The sequence below is a fragment of the Elgaria multicarinata genome, chromosome 6 (assembly GCF_023053635.1).
Source record: "Elgaria multicarinata webbii isolate HBS135686 ecotype San Diego chromosome 6, rElgMul1.1.pri, whole genome shotgun sequence".
NCBI lineage: Eukaryota > Metazoa > Chordata > Lepidosauria > Squamata > Anguidae > Elgaria > Elgaria multicarinata.
Genome location: NC_086176.1, coordinates 22393976 through 22419640, shown reverse-complemented (window position 1 = coordinate 22419640; position 25665 = coordinate 22393976). Strand labels below are relative to the sequence as shown.

Below are 25665 nucleotides of genomic sequence, written 5' to 3'. Positions count from 1 at the left end.
GTGGTTCTGAATGCCAATTGCTGGGGAGAAGACCGGGAGGGTGCTGCTGTGCTTGTGTCTTGCTTGTTGGCTTCCCATGGGCATCCGTTTGGCCCCTGTGGGTTCAGAATGCTATGTTCTGAACGGCACATCTTTTTCATTACAGTTCTGCCTGCCCACAGAAGCAAGGTTATGTGGTCGTGCTTTGGTGTCTGTCTGCACAGGTTGTCATGCTCCACTGCTTAAATTAAAGAGGTGGCTTTGACCTCCTTACCTTTTGTGATGGTTTCCTCAGCAACCATTTCAGAAGACTACAGGGGGGGGGGATGATTTCACTAAAAGTTGGGGAGAGTCCATTCTGCAGTCCCCTGGCCAGTGAAATCCCTTGCTATACATTGCACACTCATTTTGCGCTATTATTATTATTATTATTATTATTATTATTATTATTATTATTATTTATATAGTGCCATTTTACCCTTCTGATGTAACCTCTAAAGCCCAGGCAAGAGAGGACATGGCCAGATTATTTTACTTTTCTCCTTCCTTATAACAACCGTGTAAGGTAGGTTGGTGGAGTGGGTGCAACTGGCCAGTGAACTTCCTAACCAAGCAGAGACTTAAACCCATCTCTCCCTAGTCCAGTCTCTAACTACTACACTGCACTGTTTTGTGGGTCTACTGAAGAAAAGCACACATTCTCTTTTGTTTTGAGGTGAATAACTATTTTGACATTTGTGAACTTTTACAAGTACATCTGAGGGATTATCTTCGCTTTTGAGTGATGTTTCTGGGCTGTAATGACTTTTTGCTTGGATAGCCACAGGAATTACAGGGCCCCATTCACATAGACCTACAGCAGTATGGGATTACTTCCCTATCATGTTAACTCTTCACTGCTCAGGAGTATCTGTATGACTCAAGATTGTGGACAGGGCCGGTTGCTTGGTTTTCTCCACCTGCCTCTCCCACCACCACTATGGCTTCAGTCATTCCCAATTTAGCATAGGATTGCAGCATTGGAAAATAGCTCTCTCAAACAGCTGTGAGTACATAAGATTAGGACATTACTCTTCACTGTTTCCAGGAGGATGCTTGTTGAATCCGACAAAAAGTCCATCCTTTCTAGATCTGTAAGCTATTCCTTCAACGGTAGGTAACCAGATATCCCTAGGAAGTCCACACCCAAGTTATGACAGAGATAGTTCTCTTTGTTGTTTGTCCCGTGTCCAGTCATCAAATACTGATTCTGAATATAGAGATTCCAAATTTAGCTACCACCACTAGCAGCTATTTATAGTCATAGAATCATAGAATAGTAGAGTTGGAAGGGGCCTATAAAGCCATCGAGTCCAACCCCCTGCTCAATGTAGGAATCCACCCTAAAGCATACCTGACAGATGGTTGTCCAGCTGCCTCTTGAATGCCTCTAGTGTGGGAGAACCCACAACCTCCCTAGGTAACTGGTTCCATTGTCATACTGCTCTAACACTCAGGAAGTTTTTCCTGATGTCCAGCCAGAATCTGGCTTCCTGTAACTTGAGTCCATTATCCCATGTCCTGCACTTTGGGATGACTGAGAAGAGATCCTGGCCCTCCTCTGTGTGACAACCGGAGATTTGATCATTGTGATTAGACCACCAGTGTAATAAGAAGCTCTACGTCTAAATCTAGGTGGAATAGCACTGCTGATAATTAACTTCACCTGTCTTGACATAGTTTATTTCCATTACTGAAAGTGGAAAATAACCATCCCAGAGCTGTCCACGTAAGGAGCAGGAAAAGATAACACCTGCTGTTTTTCCTTTCTCTGCAGGTGACACCTTGAGTAGATTATAGCACCTCTTTATTAGCACCTGTCACAGTGGGGCCCTGATGGTTTGAGGTTTCACAGAGAAATCGGAAAGAGAGTATACATTGGGAGTTCTCATTTGCCATGAGGATTTGAGGTGATGGGAAGCTTTCTTTTTTTATTCTGGTCCAGCAAAAACCTGTTACGGTGCCCAGCGATATTACAGTGATACTGAGCTCAGCCAGCCATGAATGCCTGGCAGCTTCCAGTGTCATGTTGTGGTTAGAGTATTGGACTGGGATGGGGGAGATCTGGGTCCTAGTCCCCACTTGGCCGTGAAGCTAACTGGGTGACTTTGGACCAGTCACTGGGCATGTCTACACCAGGGGAAGGGAGGGGGAGGATCTCACGATATGCTGATCGCGAGATCCTCCCCCTCAGTCCACACATGGTGCGTGACATCCTGAGAGGAAGGAGGACGTCACGCCCGCCATATTTTTTTTTTAAGAGAAAGGCCTCGAGTGCACTGGTGCTCCAGCGCAAATGTAAGTTTTTTTAAAAAAAAGCCAACACCTGACCCCGCTCTCCTCCCCACCCCCAATGGGCACGGAGCACCTGAAGAGCTCCGTGCTCTGTGCATGGTTCCCAGCTCCTCACATTTACTTGCAAGGAGCTGGGACGAAACCAGGACAGCCGCCCACATGTCCCAATACCGCGGGAAAAGTCAGGATTAAAGCCGTCCCGGTTATCCCGGAGAAATGGAAGGATCATCCCTCCCTGCTCCCGGGATCCCCTGTGCGTCATGCGGACACACAGGGATGATCCTGGGGCGATCCCCGGGATAAGGACTTGTCTAGACATGCCCACTGACTCTCGGCATAACCTACCTCACAAGGTTGTTGTGAGGATAAAATGGAGAGGAGAAGGAGGAGGATCATGTATGTGTTTTGGGCTCCTTCAAGGAAAGGCAGGATATAAATAAAACAAACAAACAATATTGTGTGGGCTTTTAGCATCGTTCTATTCTGGAAAGTCAATATAGCAAAATGTATCTCTGGGTATATCCAGAATTTATTTCTCCCCCCTGCCCCATTTAGTCACCATAATAAGCATCTGTTTGTTTGAAGGAGGCAGAACGATCAGTCTAAAATGTAAGATTCCCAGCAACTCTTATTTTCCAAGTTCAGTGCTGAGGGCTAAGCAAGTATCTTGGAAGGCAGATGAAGAGCATGAGGATGGGGACTGATCTAAATAAAGTGGGAAGGAGGGGAAGTGGGGCAGAATGCAGAAGATTTTGGTGGGGGCAAGATGGAATATGTAGGATATAGGGGAGGAATGGCGAGGGATTGGGTTGGTTGGCTCCATTGGGGAGTGGAGATGGAAAAGTGTGTTTATATGTCTGGGAGTTGGGTGTTTAGGGAGGAAAGGAGATGCATCTTGGGGTGCGGCATGAGGGAAGAAACTGGAATGTGATGCAGGAAATTGAGATTTCAGTGGGAGAGAGGCAGGTGAAGGGAACCTGGAAGAACATTCAGCTTTATCTAAGATGAATGGCCTCCTCCCAATTGGCCCATTTTGCCCTGAACTTCCTAGTCCTTAATGCTCGCTGAGAACTTTGAAAAGAAGAGGAATACACTCCCCCCCCCGCCCCATGGCATTCCATGTATAGGAGGCCCTAGTGCTTGCCATTGAGAAAAGGGACTGTCCTGCTGGCTAACCTCCAACCTCTTAACCTCTGGAATTGAGGCAGAAGAACAGGCTGCTGAGAGCACTAGGAGACCCTCTGGGTCCTCCCCACCCCACTACTCTGCTGTTCTCTATGCTGACTCTGCAAATTACTCTCTGAGGATGTGCCACTTTCATTCAAGTGTGGCCAGGCCTCTTCCTGGAAGTCAGGCCTGGTTTGATAGTTGGCAAGAACTTCTGTGTACATGAGCATTATGAGCTCCATCACACCAGCAATTTATCACACACTCACCATACTTGGTATGCGGTTGTGCAGCCTGGTACTCACATGACATCTTCCATGTCCTGCGCTCATTTTGCCTCTTCTCCTCCATGTTTCATTTCTTTTTGGAGCTGGGAAAATCTGGATTATTTTTCCTCCATGCGAAATAAATGTGCTGCTCCCTCCGTGTATTGGTGTCGTTGCATTCTATCCGACCATCCAGTTCTTTGTTGGGGGGGTGTCTGTCTAAGGGCAGTCTCACTAACAAAAGAGGAGGGTGGTGCAGTTCTCCACTCAACCATGAAAGGGGAGGGAGAGAGGTCCCTTTTAACTCTATGTTCTTACTCCTGAGTAGGCATGACCAGGGGTACATTTTCACCTTAAAAGAAATGTGGAAAATGCACCCTCCTTGCCTGCAGCTCCCTCATTTTTAAAGCTAAAGAGATCAAAATTGGCACAGTGATAGCTCTTAAGTAGAGCTTTCAGCTTGCCAAGTTTGTATCAGATCGGTTCATCCCTTGATTTTTTAGGAATTTCATTCCCCCCCCTTAAACCCTTTTCCTGATAGTCCACCAGTGTGATGGATAAGTTTTCCTTTATTTTGATCATGCGAAGCTGTGCATCTTCAAGTTCATAAAATAGAGAACTGCTGGTTCCCTTACCCAAGAGTAAATCCCATTGATTTCAACTGCATTTGCATCCAAGACATACTAAAATCAGATGCATGTTCACCTTTGAGTAAACCCCATTGAACAGAGAGAGACTTACTAAAATGGGGTTTACTTAAAGGTAAGCATTAAGAGCTATCACTAAGAGCTATCCTTAAGAGTTATCACTATGACAAGTTTGATCTCTTTATCTTTAAAACTTATACAGATGTAAGCATTTTGGTTACCTTGGAGCAAAGGCGGGGGACCTGACCACCTTTACAAAAGAAATTAGTTAAAATGATTGTTCATCTGCCCACCCTTTGAAACGAGCAAAACAAACCTTTACTCCTCCTCCCCTTAAACCTTTCCCAAGGGGCGTAGCGGGAGATTTCGTCGGTATAATAGTGCTCCAGGTGAAAAGATACATGAGCTGAAAGAGTACAACAATGCACAGACGTGAAATTGCCCAGCGCTTAACTCACTAAGGAAACGGAGGTGTGACGGAGCTCTATGAAAAATGGCTTTTTACAGTATACAGGCTGAGGAAACAAGCATGTTTGTGTGAGGGTTATTTCCTTTCTACTTCTTATTTTTTCCAAAACAGCAGGCAGAGATACAGGGAACCTCTTGAACTGTGGCAAAAGCAATTCTTCCATGATTTGGTGGTGGAGTTGCACTTTAACATTCTGTTGACCTTTCAGTTTAGTCTCTCTAAGAAAGTGATCACTTTCAAAAGGATGTGACCTGTGCCTTTAAGAGCTCTTAACCACTTTCAAAAGGATGTTTATTTTTGTGCCTTTTAAGATCCCTTAGCTGCAGTTTCTCTTGCCTCAGTGACTGAGGAAAACTTCCTTCTTAAAGGCAGTGCAGTTGGTCCCCTGTGGAAAATAAGTCCCTGATCAACTCTCTGTGGTCCTAATAAAAATAACTAACTGCATCAGCTCTTAAGCATTCTGCACTGCACTGAGGAATCCATTATCCCTGATGAGCTTAATGCTTGAGAAGTCTTTTATATAAGTATGTTAGACCTCTAAAATGTTACACCTATGGTGTGCATGTTTTAAAAAAAAATCTGGCAAAGCTTATATTTCCCATATTTGCCTCACAGATGACTATAGAAACACTGCTGCATGTGTACCGCTACTCTTCCTGTTTCCACACCAAAATTTCTTGAACCGGCTCTACTTCTTCTACATTACTATGGGCTCTTCTCTTGTATCTTCTATTCCTTTACCCTGCTTTAGCTTTCCTTGCAATGGCATCTGTAGCAGGCTGTGTTAGTAACCTAGACCAGTTTTTATTTGTGTGTGTGTGTGCGTGCGCACGCGTGTGCAAGCATCTCTCTCTCTCTCTCTGTATAACTAGGGTGACCATATGAAAAGGAGGACAGGGCTCCTGTATCTTTAACAGTTGCATAGAAAAGGAAGTTTCAGCAGGTGTCATTTGTATATATGGAGAACCTGGTGAAATTCCCTCTTCATCACAACAGTTAAAGCTGCAGGAGCTATACTAGAATGACCAGATTTAAAAGAGGGCAGGGCCCCTGCAGCTTTAACTGGTGTGATGAAGAGGGAATTTCACCAGGTTCTCCATATATACAAATGACACCTGCTGAAATTCTCTTTTCAATACAACTGTTAAAGATACAGGAGCCCTGTCCTCCTTTTCATATGGTCACCCTAGTATAACATTTATTAGAATGTCTTATATCAGAGTGGATCTGATTGGTACATATAACTTGAATAGCTGCAAATCCCATCACATTCAGCAACATTTTCTGTCTGAGGAGGTACCTATGAGTATGAGGGCTGGAAAAGAGGAACGGTATCTGTATTATGTGCCCCCTTTGTGCTATATTTACTCATATATACATTTATTTATTTTATTACATTTAAATAATAATAATTATTTCTTACCCGCCTCTCCCTTTGGATCGAGACGGGGAACAACATTAGAACAGGAATCAATACATCTTAAAAATTCTTGATTTAACATAGGTCTGGATAGGCCTGCCGGAAAGGGCTGGTCTTTAAAGCTGCCTTAAAATCACACAGAGTTAATTTTATGAATCTCCTCTGGCAGGCCATTCCACAATCTGGGGACGACAGAAGAAAAGGTCCTCTGGGAAACTGATGTCAGCCTAGTTTTAGCTGACTGAAGTAAGTTCACCCCAGAGGACCTGAGTGTGCGGGGCGGACTGTATGGGAGAAGGCAATCCCGCAGGTAACCTGGACCCAAACCATTTAGGGCTTTAAAGGTAATGACCAACACTTTGTACTTCGCCCGGAAACTAATTGGCAGCCAATGGAGTGATTTTAATGTTGGGGTAATATGCTTACCCCTAGATGTACCGGTGACCAACCTGGCTGCCATATTTTGAACTAATTGAAGTTTCTGAAATAGGTACAATGGTAGCGCTATGTAGAGCGCATTCCGCCATAGCCGAAGCTCTCTGGGCGGTTTACAAAAGTTAAAAACAGTGAACATTAAAAACAAAGTTACAGAAATGTAAAACCATCAAAAGCATTTAAAACAACTATTCCGGGTCAATTAAAAAACAACACCCAGCATATGTTGTTAACTGCCTATGTCAAGTGGTATTCCCACCTGGAGTTTTATCTTCTAGACAGCCAGGAGAGGGGAATGAAGCCTGAAATACTCTGTAGTTCAATGGTAGAGTACCTGCTTTGCATGCAGAAGGCCACAGGTTCGATCCCTAGCGTCTCCAGGTAGGGTTGGCAAAATTCCTGCTTGGAATCCTGCTGCCAGTCAGTGTCGGCAACACTGGCCTAGATGGACCGGTGGTTTAACCCTGGTATGAGGCAACTTCCTATATACGTTCAATAAAAATACTTTTAATAAATAAAGTAGTGCACACTCACAAAAAATGTATCAAGGCACTCTGACCATCTCCACGAAAAGACAAAGGCAGAGGTTTACCAGTTAGTTTTAACCGGAACTGCACTTGGTAAATGGAAGACCATTGGGCCATATATATGCCTTCCTGGCGTTTGGGACCTTGCTTCCAGCCATCTGCAGTACAACTTTCTGTCTTCACCTACTTCAGCCAGCGCTACCAGCTGACACTCCCTCTTGTGTACCAGGCATACTAGAGATTGTTCTCATCTGAGCTTGGTTGCTATGGTTACATGCAGTCTGCTGTGTTCCGGGTCTCCAGAAGCTAGAAATGATGGGTGGGCTGGAGGAGGGGGGGGGGGACACGACACTTCGTAGCCTTTAGGTAAACATCACCTTTGCCTTATATGGACTTATTCCTTGTGCCATTTGAAACACTGACTGGGCAAAATCCGCTCTTCCTGCTGTGCAGCAGTTTGCGGGTTGCTTTGGTGGGCAAAGCAGTGCTAGGAACGGACTGGCATAGTGTCTGCATGACTTGTGCATTCGTCTTTTGGCTCCCTTGTGCCGAGTTGAAGGCAGAACAGACAGCAGTTTAAGGTCTCCTTCTGTGGAGTTAGTTTGGGAACAACATGCGTAACTTTCCTGCAGCGGGTGGGTCAGTAGAGCTTTGCTCTCAAATGTTATTGAATTGTGTGACCTTGTGCCCCAGTTAAAAAGTCTGAAAAAGGAGAATGAACATATATAATTAATTTACCTATAAAGCCTATTAATAACTTTGCCCCTTCTTCTCCCCTGTCCCCACCATTGCATACTGTAAAAGTAAAAAAAACAAGATACAATTACTAAATCTGCAATCCTGTGTGCAGTTACCTGCAAGCAAGTCCCATTGAATAGTGGGATGTAATGCTAAATATATGATGATGATTTTTTATGTAGCATTGGGTTGGATCCATGACAGGAAGGGATCTACATGCAAGTCATAGGACTCTGCAGAAGGTACCCCTGCCTGATTTTTGGAGGTCCCCCCCCTCTCCACTCCCCACGGCTCACCCCATTCCGCAGGGTCTCCTGATTCTCTGTGTAGCATTTTCAGCGGGGGCTGGAGGGGCTGCCATGGTCCACTTCCCTCAGTGCAGTTGATTCAGTGTAAATCGTTACCATCCAGCCCCAAATCTTGTAACCTTTATAACAGCCCTGAGATACGATAGCTGTTTTATCCCTATATTGCAAGTAGGGAGCTGAGAGAGAGTGGCTTGCCTAAGCATTTTTCTCGCAGAGGTGAGATTTGAACTGGGGACTTCCTCATCCATAGCTCCATCTCTCAGCCACTACACTACACGACATAAGCTCTTCTTACTTGCACCTCAGTAAACATGCATAGGACTGTGCTGTAAAGCACACTTGTAATTGGGGGCAATGCAGAGTGCCCTGTGAGCATGCAGCACCTTTTTCACAGGCTTGTCTTTCCTAAGATGTTTTGGAATCCATCTAGAAGGTGGTGGTGGTGGTGGTAGTGGTTCTTCTTCTTCTTCTTCTTCTTCTTCTTCTTCTTCTTCTTCTTCTTCTTCTTCTTCTTCTTCTTCTCCTCCTCCTCCTCCTCCTCCTCCTCCTCCACCAGCCACAACCTGGCAGGCTCATCTTCAAGGCCACTTTTATTTGCGCCGTCTTAATTTTCTTGCACCCAGTTAATAAGCTTTGACATGGCAATACAAGTGGAATACAAGTGTCGCCTGTCTGCAGTCGAAAACGAATGGCTTTTTACTTGGCTTTTTGCCATTGGTCCCGCTCTTTGAAACTGACACTCTTGAGTCTCGCCGTGTGTGTGTGTGGGGGGGGGGGGAAGGATGGCGGTATCTGCTGAGCAGGGTAGTGAGTCAGGGTGGAGTTTCCATCCTTTTATATTTCGCAGCCAGTGACGTGAGCAATCCCTGGAACAATCACGCTGCCTCAAAACAGTGTAGCTGAAAATGCTCTTTGTATATGTGTGTGTGTGTGTGTGTATGTGTATGCGCGCATTGGTGCTGGTGAGGAAACCAGCTTGGTGCATTTTTAAGCAAATGCTGATTGCTACAGCGTAAGCTCCACGGAGATTCCTCTCCATCTAAACTACTCGGAAGAGAATTTTTGAAGTGCTTGTTTCTCCTCTACCCCCTCCCCTTCATAACTATATATATATATATATTATAGAACATAGAGAATATTTATTTACATTGCTGAAATGATTGGAGTTAATAGTGTTCAGAGCACCAGCAAAGTCCGGGTGAGAGCCACAGGTTCGGTGAAATACCCACGCGAGGACCCAGTCTGGCGGCAGACCCACCGTTCAAAGTCTATGAAAATTTCCAACTCCACGGAGTTTTCTGCTAAAGAAGCCAAGGTAAATGAAGGGGGTGGGAGGGGGAGAGAGAGAGAGAGAGAGATCTCCACTGTATTTCTCTCAATTATGGAAGGGGATGCTGCTTTTGAGCTTTCAGCTGATAGTGCCTCTTGGAGAAGTTGAAAACATTTTCTGCATAATTGTTTTGGGGGGCACGTAAAATCAGCCTGGAGAAAATAATCCCCAGACTGAAGGTAGGAGCTGGATAGTCTGGCTTGGTTTTCAGAGAATGCCTCAGCACAGAGCAAATGCTGACAACCTGGTAGCTAATCCAAGCCTGTTGGTATTTCGCTCTCAGGAAATTTACCTGCATTGCATAGAGTGGTGGGGAAAATCTCTCCTTGAATTTATAAGCAGAAATGCTCTGCACGCTGCCGGAGTGAGATGCATTTCCCTTCTCCCTTGGTGTGTGCCTGTGTGGGTGGGCTGTATGATTTAGGTGATGTTTTTATAAGGCATGCCTAAATATTGCTATGAAATATTCATTATTACATTGTGTGTGCGTGTGTGTGGTTGGCATTTTTGTTTTTGCATTTGTCATCTGTGTACAGTATCAAGCCGGCTGCAGCCGGCTGCTTTGGAAACCTCTTGGAGTGCCTTTAAACCTGTCATACTGCGTTCCATTCCGCTTATCGTGGTTATTTTTTTAAAAGCAACATTAAGTAGAATCTCTTGGCCCCTCTAAGAGCTGCTGAAAAGTCTCGGCTGGGAATTTGAACATTTTCTACAGCATGTGAGCAAAACTGAGCTCAAAATTGGACTGTCACCCTTTCTGTCTGTTTCCTTCTGTTGCAATACACTACTAGTGTTATTCCACTGGTATGCAAGTCAGGAGGTGTGGTAACCGTTTTAGTAAGGAGAATTGTAAGATATGCTTCCAATGAACCTGTGGTATTGGAAGTAAGGTGCAAATGCTCTTAGTATTATTTATACATTTGTGATGCTTATGCACACATTCTGTTTTCTCCTGCGATCTCTCCCCCTTGCACATTTGCAACCTTTTAGGTGCTACCTTCGAATATCTATCTACACCAGAACCTCACTAGTACAAATTTGATGGGTGGGGAGGGGTGGTCAAGGGTGCCAAAATCCTGTGGAATTACAAGCGTCTTTAAGCATGTTGCTACCGCACTGTTGTAATTCTTCCAAGGAACACACTGATGCTTTAAGAAACACATTGATGCTTTTTTGCCCCTTTGCAAGGAAGCAAAAGGATTGGAATTCTCAAGGTTGCACAGGCATTCATAGAGGTTCAGTTTCATTGAGGTCCATCCCCCCCCTCCCCGCCTTTGCAGGAATGCTGTTGTGACAATACAATGGATCCGCGCAGTTAGTGTTTGCCTCCTGCGGATGGATCTAGTTCATTTACAGCAACTGAAATATACAATGAAATCTCAATATTTCCTGCTGATAATTGTAGCCAAGCAAGCTTGCCTGAATGACTGAAGACCCAAAAGACTAACTTCACTGTGTGTGTATGTGCTGAGAGAGAGAGAGAGAGCATAGTTCAGTGATAGAGCACATGCTTTGCGGCATCTTCAGGAAGGGCTACAAAAGACTCCTGTTCGTGAGAGCCTCTGCCAATCCGTGTAAACAATACTGTGTGATGGATCAGTTTTCTCTGTTCCTATCTCTTAATATAGTATCAGACAGGTATCCCACCCACTTGTCTTAAATGGTGGTCCAAACTTGCTAAACTTCATGCTGTAGATCCTGTTGTCATCTGCGTCCAGTTCATACATGCTTATCACTCATTCACTATAGTATCACATGATGAGCCATCAGTGATTATTCATGACGGATGAAACTTTTATATCAATCGATGTCAACTCAAACAGGTATTTTTCAACTGAGCCATTTTGCACGTTTGGCTGAAAGACATCAAGTGCTGAATTCCAGAGGGGTAGTTGTGTTAGTCCAGTTCAGCAAAAGGAGCCTTTGAGCATCTTAAAGATGGACTGTTTTAGTTTGGACCAACACCCACCTCATCGACTGCAATGAATTATGAAAGTTCAAGTGATGTATGTACGCATGTGCAAAGCAACCCGTGAAAGGGTATAATCCAGCTGAACGAGACGTGTGTGTGTGTGTGTGCGTGTGAAGTTATCCCCTTTGAAAGTTGGGACTCTCAGATATGGGATTAGTCTTTGTTTTCCTATACAAAATATTATCAAAGTGATGTACAATAAAAGTGTAAAACATCAAGTACAAATTAATTAACCACAACACTAAATAAAATCGGACACAACAAAGCAATTAACATTACTAAGGGAATTTAAAGTGGTATCAGCTAGTAGATGGTGGACTGGGAGAGGGAACAACAGAATGACCTTCAGCATTGGTCATGTGAAAGTTATTTAAACATTGAGTGACTCAGTTTCTCTCTTGCCCCCACCTCTCTGTTCCATCTTTATCATTCCTCCCTATTAGTAAAGTGGGTAACTAGCATGTGGGTGTTCTGAGTGCCGAAATGGGGTGGATGAAGAAAGAGGGAAGATGTGGGTCCTGAAGATCGGGGGTTCGGGTTGGGGAGAGAGACCAGAGCTATTCAAGAAAACCTTGGTTTAGAAAAAGACCCTCAACTCTTCCCTAATCCCCAGGCTGCTGGGAGCTCAGGGCTGTGGATGTGACTAGCAAACAGCTCTAGCTGGGAGGAACACCCAGGTGTGAGCTCTTGGCCACTGGAGCTGGGAATCATGCTGAAGGTTAGCGCCCATCCCAATGGTGCCGTTAGTGCAAGAGTGGGAACCACTTTCAGGCCGAGGGCCAAATCCAGTTTTGGAGAAGGTCTCAGAGTCTGTATTCCAGTGGTGGGTGGGGCCAGAGGCAGAAGGTTGTGGGCCAAAAATACCAGCATATTATAGCTTCAAACTCTTTCTGCCAGTAACTGAGCCTTAGGAAAGGCATGTTGGGGGGAAAACCTGTGCAAAAGCCAGAAAACCACCAAAGGATTGGTTGTTGGGGGAAAGGGGGTGGGGCGGGGGGAAAGGAATGGCCATCTGGAGAACTTGGAAGGCCATGTATATCCCCCAGGCCTGAAGTTTCCCACCCCTGCCTTAGTGTATCCTTTACTTCCCACCTACCCCGTATTAAACGAATGGCTGCCATTCAGTCCAGCATGCAAAGTAAAAGTGGCCTTAAGAACATAAGAACATAGGAAGAGCCCTGCTGGTTCAGAGCAAGGGTCCATCTAGTCCAGCATTCTGTTCACACAGTGGCCAACCAGCCATCAGCCAGAGACCAAAAAGTCAAGATCTGGTGCAACAGCACTCTCCCACCCATGTTCCCCAGCAACTGGTGCACACCGGCTTACTGTCTTGAATACTGGAGATAGCACACAACCATCAGGGCTAGTAGTCTTGAGGATACTTTTGTGATTAAGGGGTGGGGTGGGGGGTACAGCTGTCCTCCACCCCACCTTGCTGGCCATGCCACAGAGGAAGCAGTGTTCTTGAGTTAGCGCCATGAAGGACAGGAGAGAGGAAGGCAGGAAGCGTCGGACCTAGGGGGCATTTGAGCTTTGCTTCTGGCATCGAAATGCCTTGGACTGGCACAGGTAGGAAATGGATGTTGTACAGCTCTCAGTTGACAAAGCTGCATTTTACAGCTCAGTAATCCACTGAAATTACATTGAGAGGGAAAAATTGTATTTATATTCTTTTCTAGCATATAGTGGAAAAGAGCCATCTCGACATAAAAAGTGAAAAGAAGAGGGGTTATGAAATAGGAGTTTGGATTATCCAGTTTTATTTGAAACTTTTCACCTCTCTTCCCCCCACCCCTATCACGAGGCATCCAGCTCTTGTCCTTGTTTTTAAAATACTTTCCTTCAAAAGCTGTCATGTAAAACATAAATAGGGCTTTTAATGCAAAGTGCTGTGGTAAGTTATCTCACCGCAACAGCTGGGAAGCTGAGCCTGCGGGGAGAGGGACCTGCCAAAGTCCAACCAGTGAGTTTCTAGTTGTACCCAGGACTTGAGTCCAAGTATTTCAGTGTTCAGATCTCAAATCCTTGTGTCCATTGGAGTACACTGCATATCAGAGAGAGAAATGAAAGCTATAAGGAGACAAGTGGAATCTGCAGCAAAATGTTGCAGTGTATCCTCACCCCCTAGCAGAAGTTCAACTGTTCAGGGTGCCAGCCAGCTAGCCATGCGTTCCTCTGGGATCCTGTAAGCTAGCAGGGACTGAAGCTAGCCAAATCACTCTGTCATAGATCCTAGTGACTACTGGGCATGGTTACCACTGAGCATGCTCAATCTTCATTAGGCTGTTGTGGGAGGCAATTAGTTACCCCCTTTGGGTTTCTTAAAAGATTTTTTGCCTTTCTGCAAAAATTTCAAGGTTTTTCTAAGTGGCCACATTTTGGCTTCAACCCTGGCTGTTTCTACACCTGCCTTTTTCCCCGAGATCATCCCTGTGCATCCAAATGACACACAGGGGATCCCAGGAGCAGGCAGGGATGATCCCTCCATTTTCCTGGGATAATCCTTAGGTGTAGAAAGGGCCCCTGTTAATGTGGGGAACATTGAGGTTAGGATAATCCAGAAAAGCAAATTCACAAACACTTTCAATGCTGTATTGACCTGCCTATAAGCATTTTGCTTATAAAAATTTTGGGCATCTCTGACAGAATGTTTCTAAGCATCCACAGAGTATTTTTTTGTTCGTGAAGCAAAGTTGTTTTGAGGGGTGTTTAAGAATCGGACTGTATTTGAGCATGTGCAAAGTTCCATTTTTCCTTTGGAAACAACTTTAAAAACATAAGAGCAGGTTACTTCTCGTAAAGGTACCATGCATTGATTTTAAACAAACACATACCACAGACCTCAGGCAAATAACAAAACTACCAAATCCTCAAATCATTCCCCTTAGCTCTTACATCCTGCTATTCTAGCTAGGAAGATGAAATTGTGGCCAGGGGAGTGAAATACTCGCCAGCCGACAGCCCTGCTTGCCTACAGTTTAAACCCTGCTGCTACTACAACCCAGTCGGGCTCCCTTTGCTAAGATTTGGCATAGGATTCTTCTTTAGATTTCATCACCCAGATGTACAGCTATTATCATTTGGGGTGCGGGGCGGTGGGATTGATATGGCTTGAACAATGGATGCAGAAATAACATGCCCATTATTACAGTGAGTCAGGGGTGGAACTGGGAATGGATTCCAGTTGTCCTGTCTCCCCCTCATAATTTAAAATGCCAAAATATCACCACAGAGACACACAGACATCCACACATATTTAGGCTCAGGTTAGCTAATCCTGTGCTAATGTGGATGGCTTGTTACAGCTGCTGGCATCAGACTGCCTAGTCAGTTGGATGAGGTTGGTGCGTGAGAGAGCAGCACACTAAATTAATATATTCTTCCCCGACTTGTTCCCACTGAGTTAAGGGCAGATTGTGCTCACATAAAACAAGCTTGTGTTTGTCTCGGAGTCAAGCAGTCAATCATGAATTGAGACAAAACAAAGCTGACAATTGTTCAAAAGTATTGCAGTTCAGATTTTGAGCTGCAAGGACCTGATCCCTAGACGGTATACCATCAGTAAGACAGAAAATAAAAGCTTTGCCGTGTAAAGCCCAGATCTGTTCTGATCCATCGCTGCTTCAAACTCACCAGCTGGTGCTGGTGGTTTTAATTGTAATGTTTTTTCCCTTCCTTTCACTGCATCGCTTACCACAGATCTGCTTGGTTAACCACTCAGATCTTTATAACTAGTCTGTCATAGCCAGGGCTAGAGAACGTTTCCTCAGCAGCGCTCTGCCCTTGGCCATGATGGGTTTAGATGAATTTAAACCATGCCAAATTGTGAGTGGTGATAATGATGGATTAAGTCTTCTTACTCCATGAATCAATCACCAAAAATACGAGTCCTCTGTTGTGAAATGCTGAGAACTCAAGAAAGATATTCTGGCACCTCCTTAAATGGTATATGAATTTCTAATGCTATCTTCCTTTCTTACACTATCAAGTATTACTATGACATCCCAATATACTTAAGAATATGGGTTATTTCTTACACTCCCTGCTGGCTATTTGTTTTTCATTCTGACGATTGCCTTTTTACTAGAATCGGTTTCATCACGGATATATGTGCTGTGATTCCACAGAAGCTTTGCATTATGTGGTGTTGATTTCAGAATTCAGCTTTCTAAATATCTCAGCCTTTTTAAAAAAAGAGAGAGGCCAATATTATAGTCATTTTAATTGCCAAGAGATGCTTTGAAAAAATGCAGACAATGTCTGGTAAAGTCTCTGAAGCCGGAAGGGCTGCTAAATATTATTTATAGTAGTCACAGAGTGATCCTTCAGTACCCTATATAAACTTCTTGCTTTTCCCATGACTTGCAGAATAGGATACATTATGTAAAATATGAAAAAACATGAAATAAGTATTGTTGCTACTGCTGCTGCTGCTGTTGTTGTTATTATTATTATTCCAAGGCAGTGTACATAGACTAAAAAAGGGTATGCTGATTTACAATCTAATTAAGAGCATTTGTGAAAGTTTGCAAAATATACTCAAGGTTACCAAATTCAGTTATTAAACGATTTAAAACAATAAAGCACTAAGCAATTTTTGCCCAAAAATAAATTTAAAAAAGGAATGGGTTCCTCAAAAACAGGACGGGAAAGATAGGTATCCCAAAATTGACAAAGCAGCTTGAAGAAAGATTAGCCTGCCTACAGACCATGAGAAAAGACAAACCTGGTTCATGCAGTAGGTAACAATGTCACACTTCAAAAATAATGAAAACCAATAATACTACAAAAGATGAACTCCAGAAAGTCTTCTAAAAAACCCAAAGTTTCTGTGGGCAAATTCTAGGCAAAATGAGACCCAATGATGTGAGTGGAGGAATTAAAAACATGTGTTCATTTCTCCCAAGGAAATGAGGTGTTTGCATGTTGCGGGAGGGGTAGGGGGACGGAAAGCTTACCTTTGCTTGGGTAATATAATCCTCTTAAAATATGAAACTCCATAATTATGTTTCAAATATGCCCCTGTACATTCAATATACACATGCACACTTTGGATAATCTTAGTGCAACTATTATTATTGGCCCCATTCAGAAGACACCTTAAACCATGGCTTTAACCATGGTGGTTAAGCCAGAAAACCAGGCTGTGTTTAGAAGACACCTTAAACCATAACTTTAACCATGGTGAATAAAGCAAAAAGCCTTATTCATCGTGGTTAAAGCCATGGTTTAAGGTGTCTTCTGAACATAGCCTGGCTTTCTGGCTTAACCAGCATGGTTAAAGCCATGGTTTAAGGTGTCTCCTGAACAGGCCCTCTATTTAGTGCCGCGTACATGCAGCTCTGCCCTTGGTTTCCACCTCACCCGCCTAACTGCCCTGAAAGCATGCAGCTGGGGCATGGCGTAATCACTAGATCTTTTGAGTGAGAAACTCTTTCTTTTTAAAATTGAGTTGGAGGCTGAGCCTTTTGTGTTCTGAAGGTAGACAAGCACTCAAACTAGTAAACCCCTCCCTCCCTGAAGCCTGAAGTGATTCAATCCATGAAAAAGCTTTAGCATTTAATTTTGTCGATTTTATCAACTGGCTTAGAGCTGGGGACGCAGGGAAGCGGAAAGCGTGAGAGTATAAAAGTAATAGGGGAGTGCATGGGACACGGGGAGTGACACACACCCTGGTAGCCTTAAGAGTGTGTGGGGTTCAGCCGCCGCCCCCTCCACATCTTAAAATAATGCGTGGGTTTCGTGGGCTAGCTTTGCCATTGATGTGACCATGCTGCTGCCCTCTGGGCATTCGAAATGCATCGGAAAAGGCTGTGATGTTTGTGCATAGACCCTCTTCTGGCATGCCACTAGGGTGCAGCGGCTAGAATGTTGGATTGAGACTGGAGAGACCCGGGTTCAAGTTCCCAGCCATGAAACTCACTGGGTGACTTTGAGCCAGTCTCTCAGAGCACAGGAAAGGAGCATGTGTGTATGCCGCCTTGGGCTTCTGGGAGCAGAAGGCGGGATATAAATGTTAGAAATAAATAAATAATAAATGCTCTAAACATGTGGATGCTGAGTTATGTGGCCATCAGGCACATTGGCAGCATTGCTCTGTGTTCCCCTCGCACATTCTTTCGGTGCTTGGGTGCATTTGAACACACATACCCCAAGGATGTGACTTTGACCATCTTCCTAGGAACATAGGAAGCTATCTTACACTAGTTCAGAATCTTTGTCCACCTAACCCAGTATTGTCTCTTCTGACTGGGAGGGATTTTCTGGCCTCAGCAGCTCTCAGCATCTACTCCCTGATCTTTTTTAAAGGTGCCTTGGATTGGATCTGTGCCTTTCGGTATAGGAACCACGAGCTCTCCCTCTGCCCTGCCTGTGGTCCCTCCCATCCAGATCTTCCTTTTCTCACGCCTGCCTGAGTCAAAGATTGCCTTGGAACAACAGATTTCCCTCTGACCTTTTAAATGGAATTTCTTTAAAAGGACAAGGCAAGGTCAGTTGTCTCTAGGCAGCCTTAAGAGTGAACGTAGATTTAGTACATCCTTGCAAGAATTCCTTGCCTTCCGTTTTTCAGTGGAGCCAGCAACACTTTCCTCTTTAAAGGACCCTGGGGGTGACTTACAGGCTTAAAAGCTTCCTGCAGAGCCAGCCACCTAATAAGTAAAGGCCTCCTACTGAGATGCTCCCGGGCGTTCAAGGTTTTGTTTACCGCAGTGATTTACCTCTCACCAAATAACCAACTGGGATAATTAGTTAAATCTTCATCTTTCTGTTCACACCTGGCTGTGCTTTTTCATGGCTCTTGCTGTTTTTCACCTCAATGGGTACCATACTAAGTGTTTGTCTGGTTAGCCTTGCCTGGTGTTTACAAATGCTGATTTTCAGCGCTGTGCTTTTGAGCGAGAGAGTTTGAAAAAAATCCATAGCGGTAGGATGGAGTGGCACACAGCCTGAATTTACAGTAAATATTGAAAGCTGCCCTTCTTGGCCATTATTCTCTGTATGCACAGAATGTCTGCACTTTTATCCCGGCAGCAGGCCGCCTCTGTGGTGGCCCCCCACCCGCTGGAATGACCAACTCTCCGTGATACCTCAGATCATGTGCCTTCCCTGGTTATTAAAAACCTACTTGCTTACCCTGGCTTTTCCCAGACACTGTTGTACTTTTATAACGATGTATTGTTATAACGATGTATTAGATTGTAAGCCTATGCGGCAGGGTCTTGCTATTTACTGTGTAATCTGTACAGCACCATGTACATTGATGGTGCTATATATATAAATAAATAATAATAATAATAATAATAATAATAATAATAATAATAATATTTTTAAAATGGGATGCGGTGCATAAATATTCTAAAATAAAATAAATAAATCTCTTTTAAAGTAAAATAAAATAAAAATGAAATGAGCGTCTCTAGCCATGTACATTTATATCTCTCAGGGAGTTTTATTTTATCTTATTTAAGCTACTTCTATACCACTTGACATCCTAGGATTTCCAAGTGGATTACCTAAAAACATATACAATATAAGAATCAATATAAAAACAGTGTAAAACAACATATACCTTAAAAACATTACAACAAAAGCAGTAAAACAATAGTGTCATGATTGATTACAAGTCAGTGAAAGCCTGGACAAATGAACATAAGAAGAGCCCTGATGCTGGATCAGACCAAGGGTCCATCTAGTCCAGCACTCTGTTCACACAGTGGCCAACCAGCCATCGGCCAGGTACCAACAAGGCAGGACATGGTGCAACAGCACCTTCCCACCCATGTTCCCCAGCAACTGGTGCACACAGGCTTACTGCCTCGAATACTGGAGATAGCACACAACCATCAGGGCTAGTAGCCATTGATAGCCTTTTCAAGGCTATCAGTAGTTCTTGAAAATACATTGAATGCATTTTCAAGAAGCATTTAAAGCTCACCACAGTTTCTGTCTTTTAAACCAAATGTAGGAGAGTGTTCCAGATGGCGGTTGCCACTACTGAGAAGTCCCACTTACTTGCCGTTATCTGGCAATGTACTGTTGGTCATGGAAGAGTTGGGTTGATTTGGTGTATATAGATGAAGGCAGTCAGCTAGGTATCCTGGCCCCGAGTTGTTTAGGGCTTTGAATGTCAACAACAAAACTTTGAACATGGTTCAAAAGCTACCCATTTCTTCGATTCTAAGACGCATTTTCCCCCCATATAAACATCTCTAAAAATGGAGTGCGTCTTAGAATCGCAGGTGTGCCTTAGGTTTTTTTTTTCTGTTGGTGGTACTGAAATTAGTGTGCGTCTTACAATCGATGGCGTCTTACAATCGGAGAAATACGGTAATAGGCAGCCAGTGCAGTACTTTTAACACAGGTGTAATATGTGTATAACTAGATGTTCCACTGAGCATTCTAGCTGCTGCTGCTTCCAAACAAGGCGCAAGGGCAGCCCCACGTTGAGTGCATTACAGTAGTCTAATCATGAAGTTATCAGTACATGAATGGCCGTGGCTAGGCTAGCCCTATTTAGGAATTGGTGTAGTTGATGCACCAACCAAAGTCAGTAATCAACTTCAGCTCCTTGTTCAGTGTACCCTCAGTTACAAATCTAGGTTTGCCTTTGTTTTATGACTCAGTGTTGGATCTAGCCCTGGCTGGGAGACCTGGTTTGAAATTGATGCCCAGCCCTGAAGTCATCACATAACATAATTTCAACCATTGCTCACTTGGATTGAGCTCCAGAATTTATTTTATGTGCCATTTTTGAGCCTGGAGGCTCTGGATCAGTAATAAAGGAGAGTGCATCTGAACTTGTGCAAAGGCCCTTCCCACCAATGTTGATGAACAGACAGATGATAATTCATTATGTTTACTCATATTACTTTGTTTCACCACAGATGCCAACATAGGCTACCTCATGCATTTGTAGCTTATGTATAGTGGACGTAGTTTTGGCAGAGGGTGGGAACAATGGTTAGAGCCATGTGAGCTTTCTCTCGTTGTAATAGTTTGGTTGTATCCGTCCAGGGTCAGGGGCTAAAAAGCAAAACACACCCAATCCACAACTTTCCCCTCCTCCTCCTCCTCCTCCTCCTCCTCCTCAAACAACAGCAACAGCGACACTTCCCAAGGTCTCAAGAGATCCACCTACTCTCCTGTCAGCAGGAACCATTCTCTAGAGGGCTTAAACTAGCAATTTCAGCCATTTAAGGTTCCAATTAATAATAATTAATCTTCTTGTCCATTACAGCAAGGCTTTCCTTCAGAGTTTCAACACCCACTATCACCCCCCACCCCCAAAAAACATGTTCCTAACATTTTTTAAAGGAATGGTGGGGTTCAAAAAGATTTTCAGGAGCCCCAAATGATTAAGGGCTCAGAAACCGTAAGTAACATTGCTAAATACTTCTGGAAATTCTGGCTCATCCTCAACCATAGCACTTTTGATATTACAGAAAGAGGAATGTGCTGATGTTTTAGGTGTATTCATGGGCATCTCAGACCTGGTGGTCAAGTCTCCTCCCTGTAGTTACATGATGTTATTGCAGAAATAGTTCAGAGCCAGTGTAAGAGTTCTCCCGCAGCAGGGGTGCAGAACCTCAGCCCATGGGCCAAATCCAGCCCTCGGGTTCCCCAGATGACCATGCCCCCATTTCCCCATGCCCCACCCCTTTCCTCCAATCATTCAGTAATTTCCTGGGTTTTGTTCATTTTTCTCCCTTTCTAAAAGGTTGAAATGCCTTCCCTGGGGCTTAGTTACTGGCAGTACTGGCTTCAAGCTAAAATATACTGTGTGGGGTGGGTGGGTGTACTTTTGGCCCTGCCCCTTCTGCTTTTGGCTCCTCCCAGCACTGGAATGTGGCCCCCAGGAGTGTCTCTGAAATTGAATTCGGCCCTTGAGCTGAAAGATCCCCAGGGCCAAATTCAGCACCCCTGTCCTACAGACCTGTACTGCATATATAAAAGATGCAGGGAACAGCATCCTGTGTGGCCTGTAGGTTAGTCTAATTTATTTATTTAAAACATTGGTATCCCGCCCTATATCACTAGGATCTCAGGGTGGCGTACAGATAAAATCATACAATATAAAACAATAAATATACACAGCTAAAAACAAATTCAACCATTAATCAAGTTAAAACCAATATATAATTTAAAAGCAGTAAAAGCAGTAAATGGTAGTTCACAGACTAGAGTGACACTCAGGGTACATTTGAATGGCAGGAACTTGATTCAAATAATGGAGAAGTTGCTTTACCCCCCCATATATGTCTACGCTGAATGCTTTATTTGCCTGATATTGGTTGTCATCCAGTTGGAAGCATTCCGTGTGAAACCAGGAGTGGCAAGTAGACTGCTTTGGAACTGGATCTTGATTTTAATATGGCTTTTTACATAGGTAGTAGGAGGGGTGGCATACCCTCCACTCTGCGATCTAAATTGTGCTATTGTGGGTCCTAAATATGCCTGGCTACAAATGCTTGACCAAATTATTAATTTGACCCCGTTATTAATTTGCCCAATGTATTAAGTGTCGTACATCCTCCATGATTTGAATCTCAGACTACATATAATAGGGATGCACTTTTATTGGATTTATTTACCGTATTTCTTCGATTCTAAGACACCATTGATTCTAAGACGCAGTCCATTTTTAGAGCTGTTTATTTAGGGGAAAAAGTGCGTCTTAGAATCGAAGAAATACGGTAGTAGATTAAACAGTTCGCTGTAGTTGAATAATATATGGAGCTGGGAGCTAGGGGGTTACTTGTGGGTTTCTTTTTTTTTTTTTTTTTGGCTATTGTGGTTCGAGTGCTGTAACTCTCCAACTCCATGCAGGGACATACTTGTGTGCCATGAGTATTAAATAAATCAAGTGCCAACCCTCAGAGAAGGTTGCTACTGTTAAAAATATATTATATATATTATTTTATTTAAAGTGTTACAGAAAAGAAAACGAGTACAAACAATCCCCTAACACTTAATATCAAACCAACAATTATATGGATATGTATAATATACAAAGGAAAAAAAGGTTGATTGATTTAATTACATGGGGAAGGAAGCTTAATCGAGTTAGAATGAAACATTAAAAGGAAAAAGAAGGAAAAGGAAAATTAAAAGGAAAGAATAAAATAAATATATACATGGGCTATAATTCTTCATTTGTTGTTACAATGTCCATATACCCAAAGCTGAAGCAGGTATACATTGTTGTACATCTGGTTGTGATGCATATTGAGCGAATCTCCCCCATATGGCATTGAACGATGTTGATTCTGGTTTTCCTTGAATTTGAAGCAAGTCATAAGTTATTTTTTTTTTGATATTGCCACAGACCATATATTCATGCAGTTAAATTCAAATTGTCCAGTTTTTTTCCACTGCTGCATAATTGTCTGGCTAGCAGCCATCAACAGGAATATTATTAGGTCTTTACATTTCAATGCAGTATTAAGTCCTTTGTATATTGATAATAAAAATAATTCTGGATCATATACAATTTTTTTTTAGTAATACCCATTAATTCTCTATGTACTGTTCTCCAGAATCCCTGTATATATGAGCAAGACCACCATAAATGAACGTATGTGCCTTCTATCTTGCAGCCTCTCCAACAAAGGGTACTGCAAGTTTTAGTGATATATGCTAGTTGTACTGGTGTTCGATACCATCTATGCAATATTTTCAGAGAAGTTTCTCGAATAGAAGCTGATATTGATCTAAATGGTCTGTTGTTCCATAATTTGCTCCATCTAGTTTTCTCTAGTTCTCTTTCGAAATCTCCTTCCCACACTTTCCTCAAGCCCTCCATTGTGCCCATCCGGGCATCTATTAATATAGCATACATTAAAGATACTATTCCCTTCCCTCCTTCCCCTACCATTAACATTGCTCTTCAAATTCTGTTGAAGTTCTAAGTGCCTGCATCTTTGCGTTAGTCTCCCTAAGGAGATGGGATAATTGAGCTTCTTGTAGCCGTCCCAGGCCTAATTCTCCTATATCAACTCTAAGTTGTTCTATGTTTTGGGCTTATCCTGGGCATAAAAATCTTTCGGTCAAAAATATCCCTTTTCCCCCATTCAGAACTTTAATAACGGTAGTTGCGTCTAACTTAGCCGGATATGATTGTATTGGGGTAAGGGGAGACCACACTAGAGACAGTTTAGACTGCCACTTTTTCCAAATTGTAAAGATAGTCTTGGTGTATGGGTTTTGGATATTGTTTAATTCCTTTATTTTTATAGATTGAAAAGGTAATGCCCTTAAGGGGCCTTTATTCAACGTTTCTTCTTCCACGCGCTTTTCTGCATGACTAGTTGCTCTTACATTGGCTTTTAATCTTAATAATGTATGTATGTATGTATGTATGTATTATTGCATTAATATCCCGCCTTCCCCCCCCAAAGGCAGCGTACATAATCCTCCTCTCCATTTTATCCTCACAACAACAACCCTGTATGGTGGGTTGGGCTGAGAGTCTGTGACTGGCCCAAAGTCACCCAGTGGGTTTCCATGGCCGAGTGGGGACTAGAACCCGGATATCCCGACTCCTAGTCCGACACTTTAGCCTCTACCCCACACTGGGTCCTTGCAAGGAGTAGGTAATTCTGCTCTGTCTTTGCATCAGGTCCAGTTTGATCGTCCAATCGCTGCTAATGCAATGATGAAACAGAATAACCTGTCCCTCAAGGGGGCAGTATTATTTATTTATTTATTTATTTATTTATTTACATTTATATACCGCCCCACAGCCGAAGCTCTCTGGGCGGTTTACAACATTTAAAAATAGTAAACATTAAAAGTATACAATTTAAAACAACAACAACAACACACACACACATAAAAACAGTATAAAAAACAACAGTATCCATTTAAAAACAACAATTGTGGGGTCCATTAAAAACAAACTTAACGTTGTTAAATGCTGTTAAAATGCTGTTAAAAATGCCTGGGAGAAGAGAAAAGTCTTGACCTGGCGCCGAAAAGATAACAATGTTGGCGCCAGGCGAGCCTCATCGGGGAGATCATTCCACAGTCGGGGGGGCCACCACTGAAAAGGCCCTCTCCCTTGTTGCCATCCTCCGAGCAGTATCATGCATCTCTGCCTGAGTCAACAAACTAGGCATGGCTCCTTCCAATGAGGAGGTGTGCTCATAAACAATGACTCTCACACAGACATTGATGGGCAGGAACTTGTCCTGAGTCTGGTGATTTTCGCACTCTAAAAGTAAACCTGTCTCAGTGCAGCAATAAATTGTGCCTTCAATTTCAATTCAGAAAAAAGCCAGCCATCAAAAAACTGGGAACACTGTTCTAGTGTGTTACTTTAATAGAGTATGAAAAGGCTTTGATACCAAGGATTGGTTTTTCGTTCTGGTCTGTAACCTGTTTTTCTTGTCACTTTTCCTGTCTGCTACATCATTTACTGCAGTTTGAGAAGACCAGTCAGCCAATTCCTTGTCTTTTCTGTTAACTTGATGCATTGACTTAAGGCAAGTGAAGATTAGTAGTTGTCTTGGTTAAATTGTCCAAAAGTATTCCTTTTATTAGAGTGGTTTTAATTAAAAGTCATAATGTAAAGTCATTTAATTAAAATCAGTACATAAGAACGGGCAATAAATTGAAGCTAACAGATAACAAATTATGTGCCACCTAGTTGTTAATAACAATGCAAGAGAAGTTAAATGAGCTTCAATCTCACTATTTGAATTAAAGAGACTTATGGGGAGATGGCGATGAATAGTGATGCTTCCAAAATTTGTAACGTCTTGGTTCAGAATACAAACCTTGGCAGCTAATAATGCTCACATCCAATCAGAGGCAAACATTATGATCAAGAGTTCTTCTCTGACTCAAATTGCAGTCCAAGCCATGGGAAAACATCTACACTCCTACCTAACCCATTCACCTACCTATTTATATGGCAGCTGTAGGGTGGGAGATGAAAAGAGATATGTCTAGTTCACTCCCTTGCTCATGCCTTGAATGCTGCTGTGGCAATATCCCAGGCACAAGGGAGCCTAGAAAATGTATTTTACCCACGGTTCTTGACAGACTGGGTAAACTGCATTTAGTTGACTC

General features: G+C 43.2%; 1 protein-coding gene across 3 annotated transcripts in view; it reads left to right on the top strand.

Moving 5' to 3' along the window:
- Positions 1-25665, top strand: part of PSD3 (pleckstrin and Sec7 domain containing 3) — a 189691-nt gene that overhangs the window by 118850 nt on the left and 45176 nt on the right. Inside the window, exon 1 of one of the 3 annotated variants that reach the window (XM_063129140.1) lies at positions 9408-9605. The exons of the other annotated variants lie outside the window; for them this stretch is intronic. Coding sequence (XP_062985210.1) covers positions 9447-9605 — 159 coding nt within the window. The 5' untranslated portion in view covers positions 9408-9446. Of the gene's footprint in view, positions 1-9407; positions 9606-25665 lie in introns of those variants that run through there. 3 annotated transcript variants of the gene reach the window in all.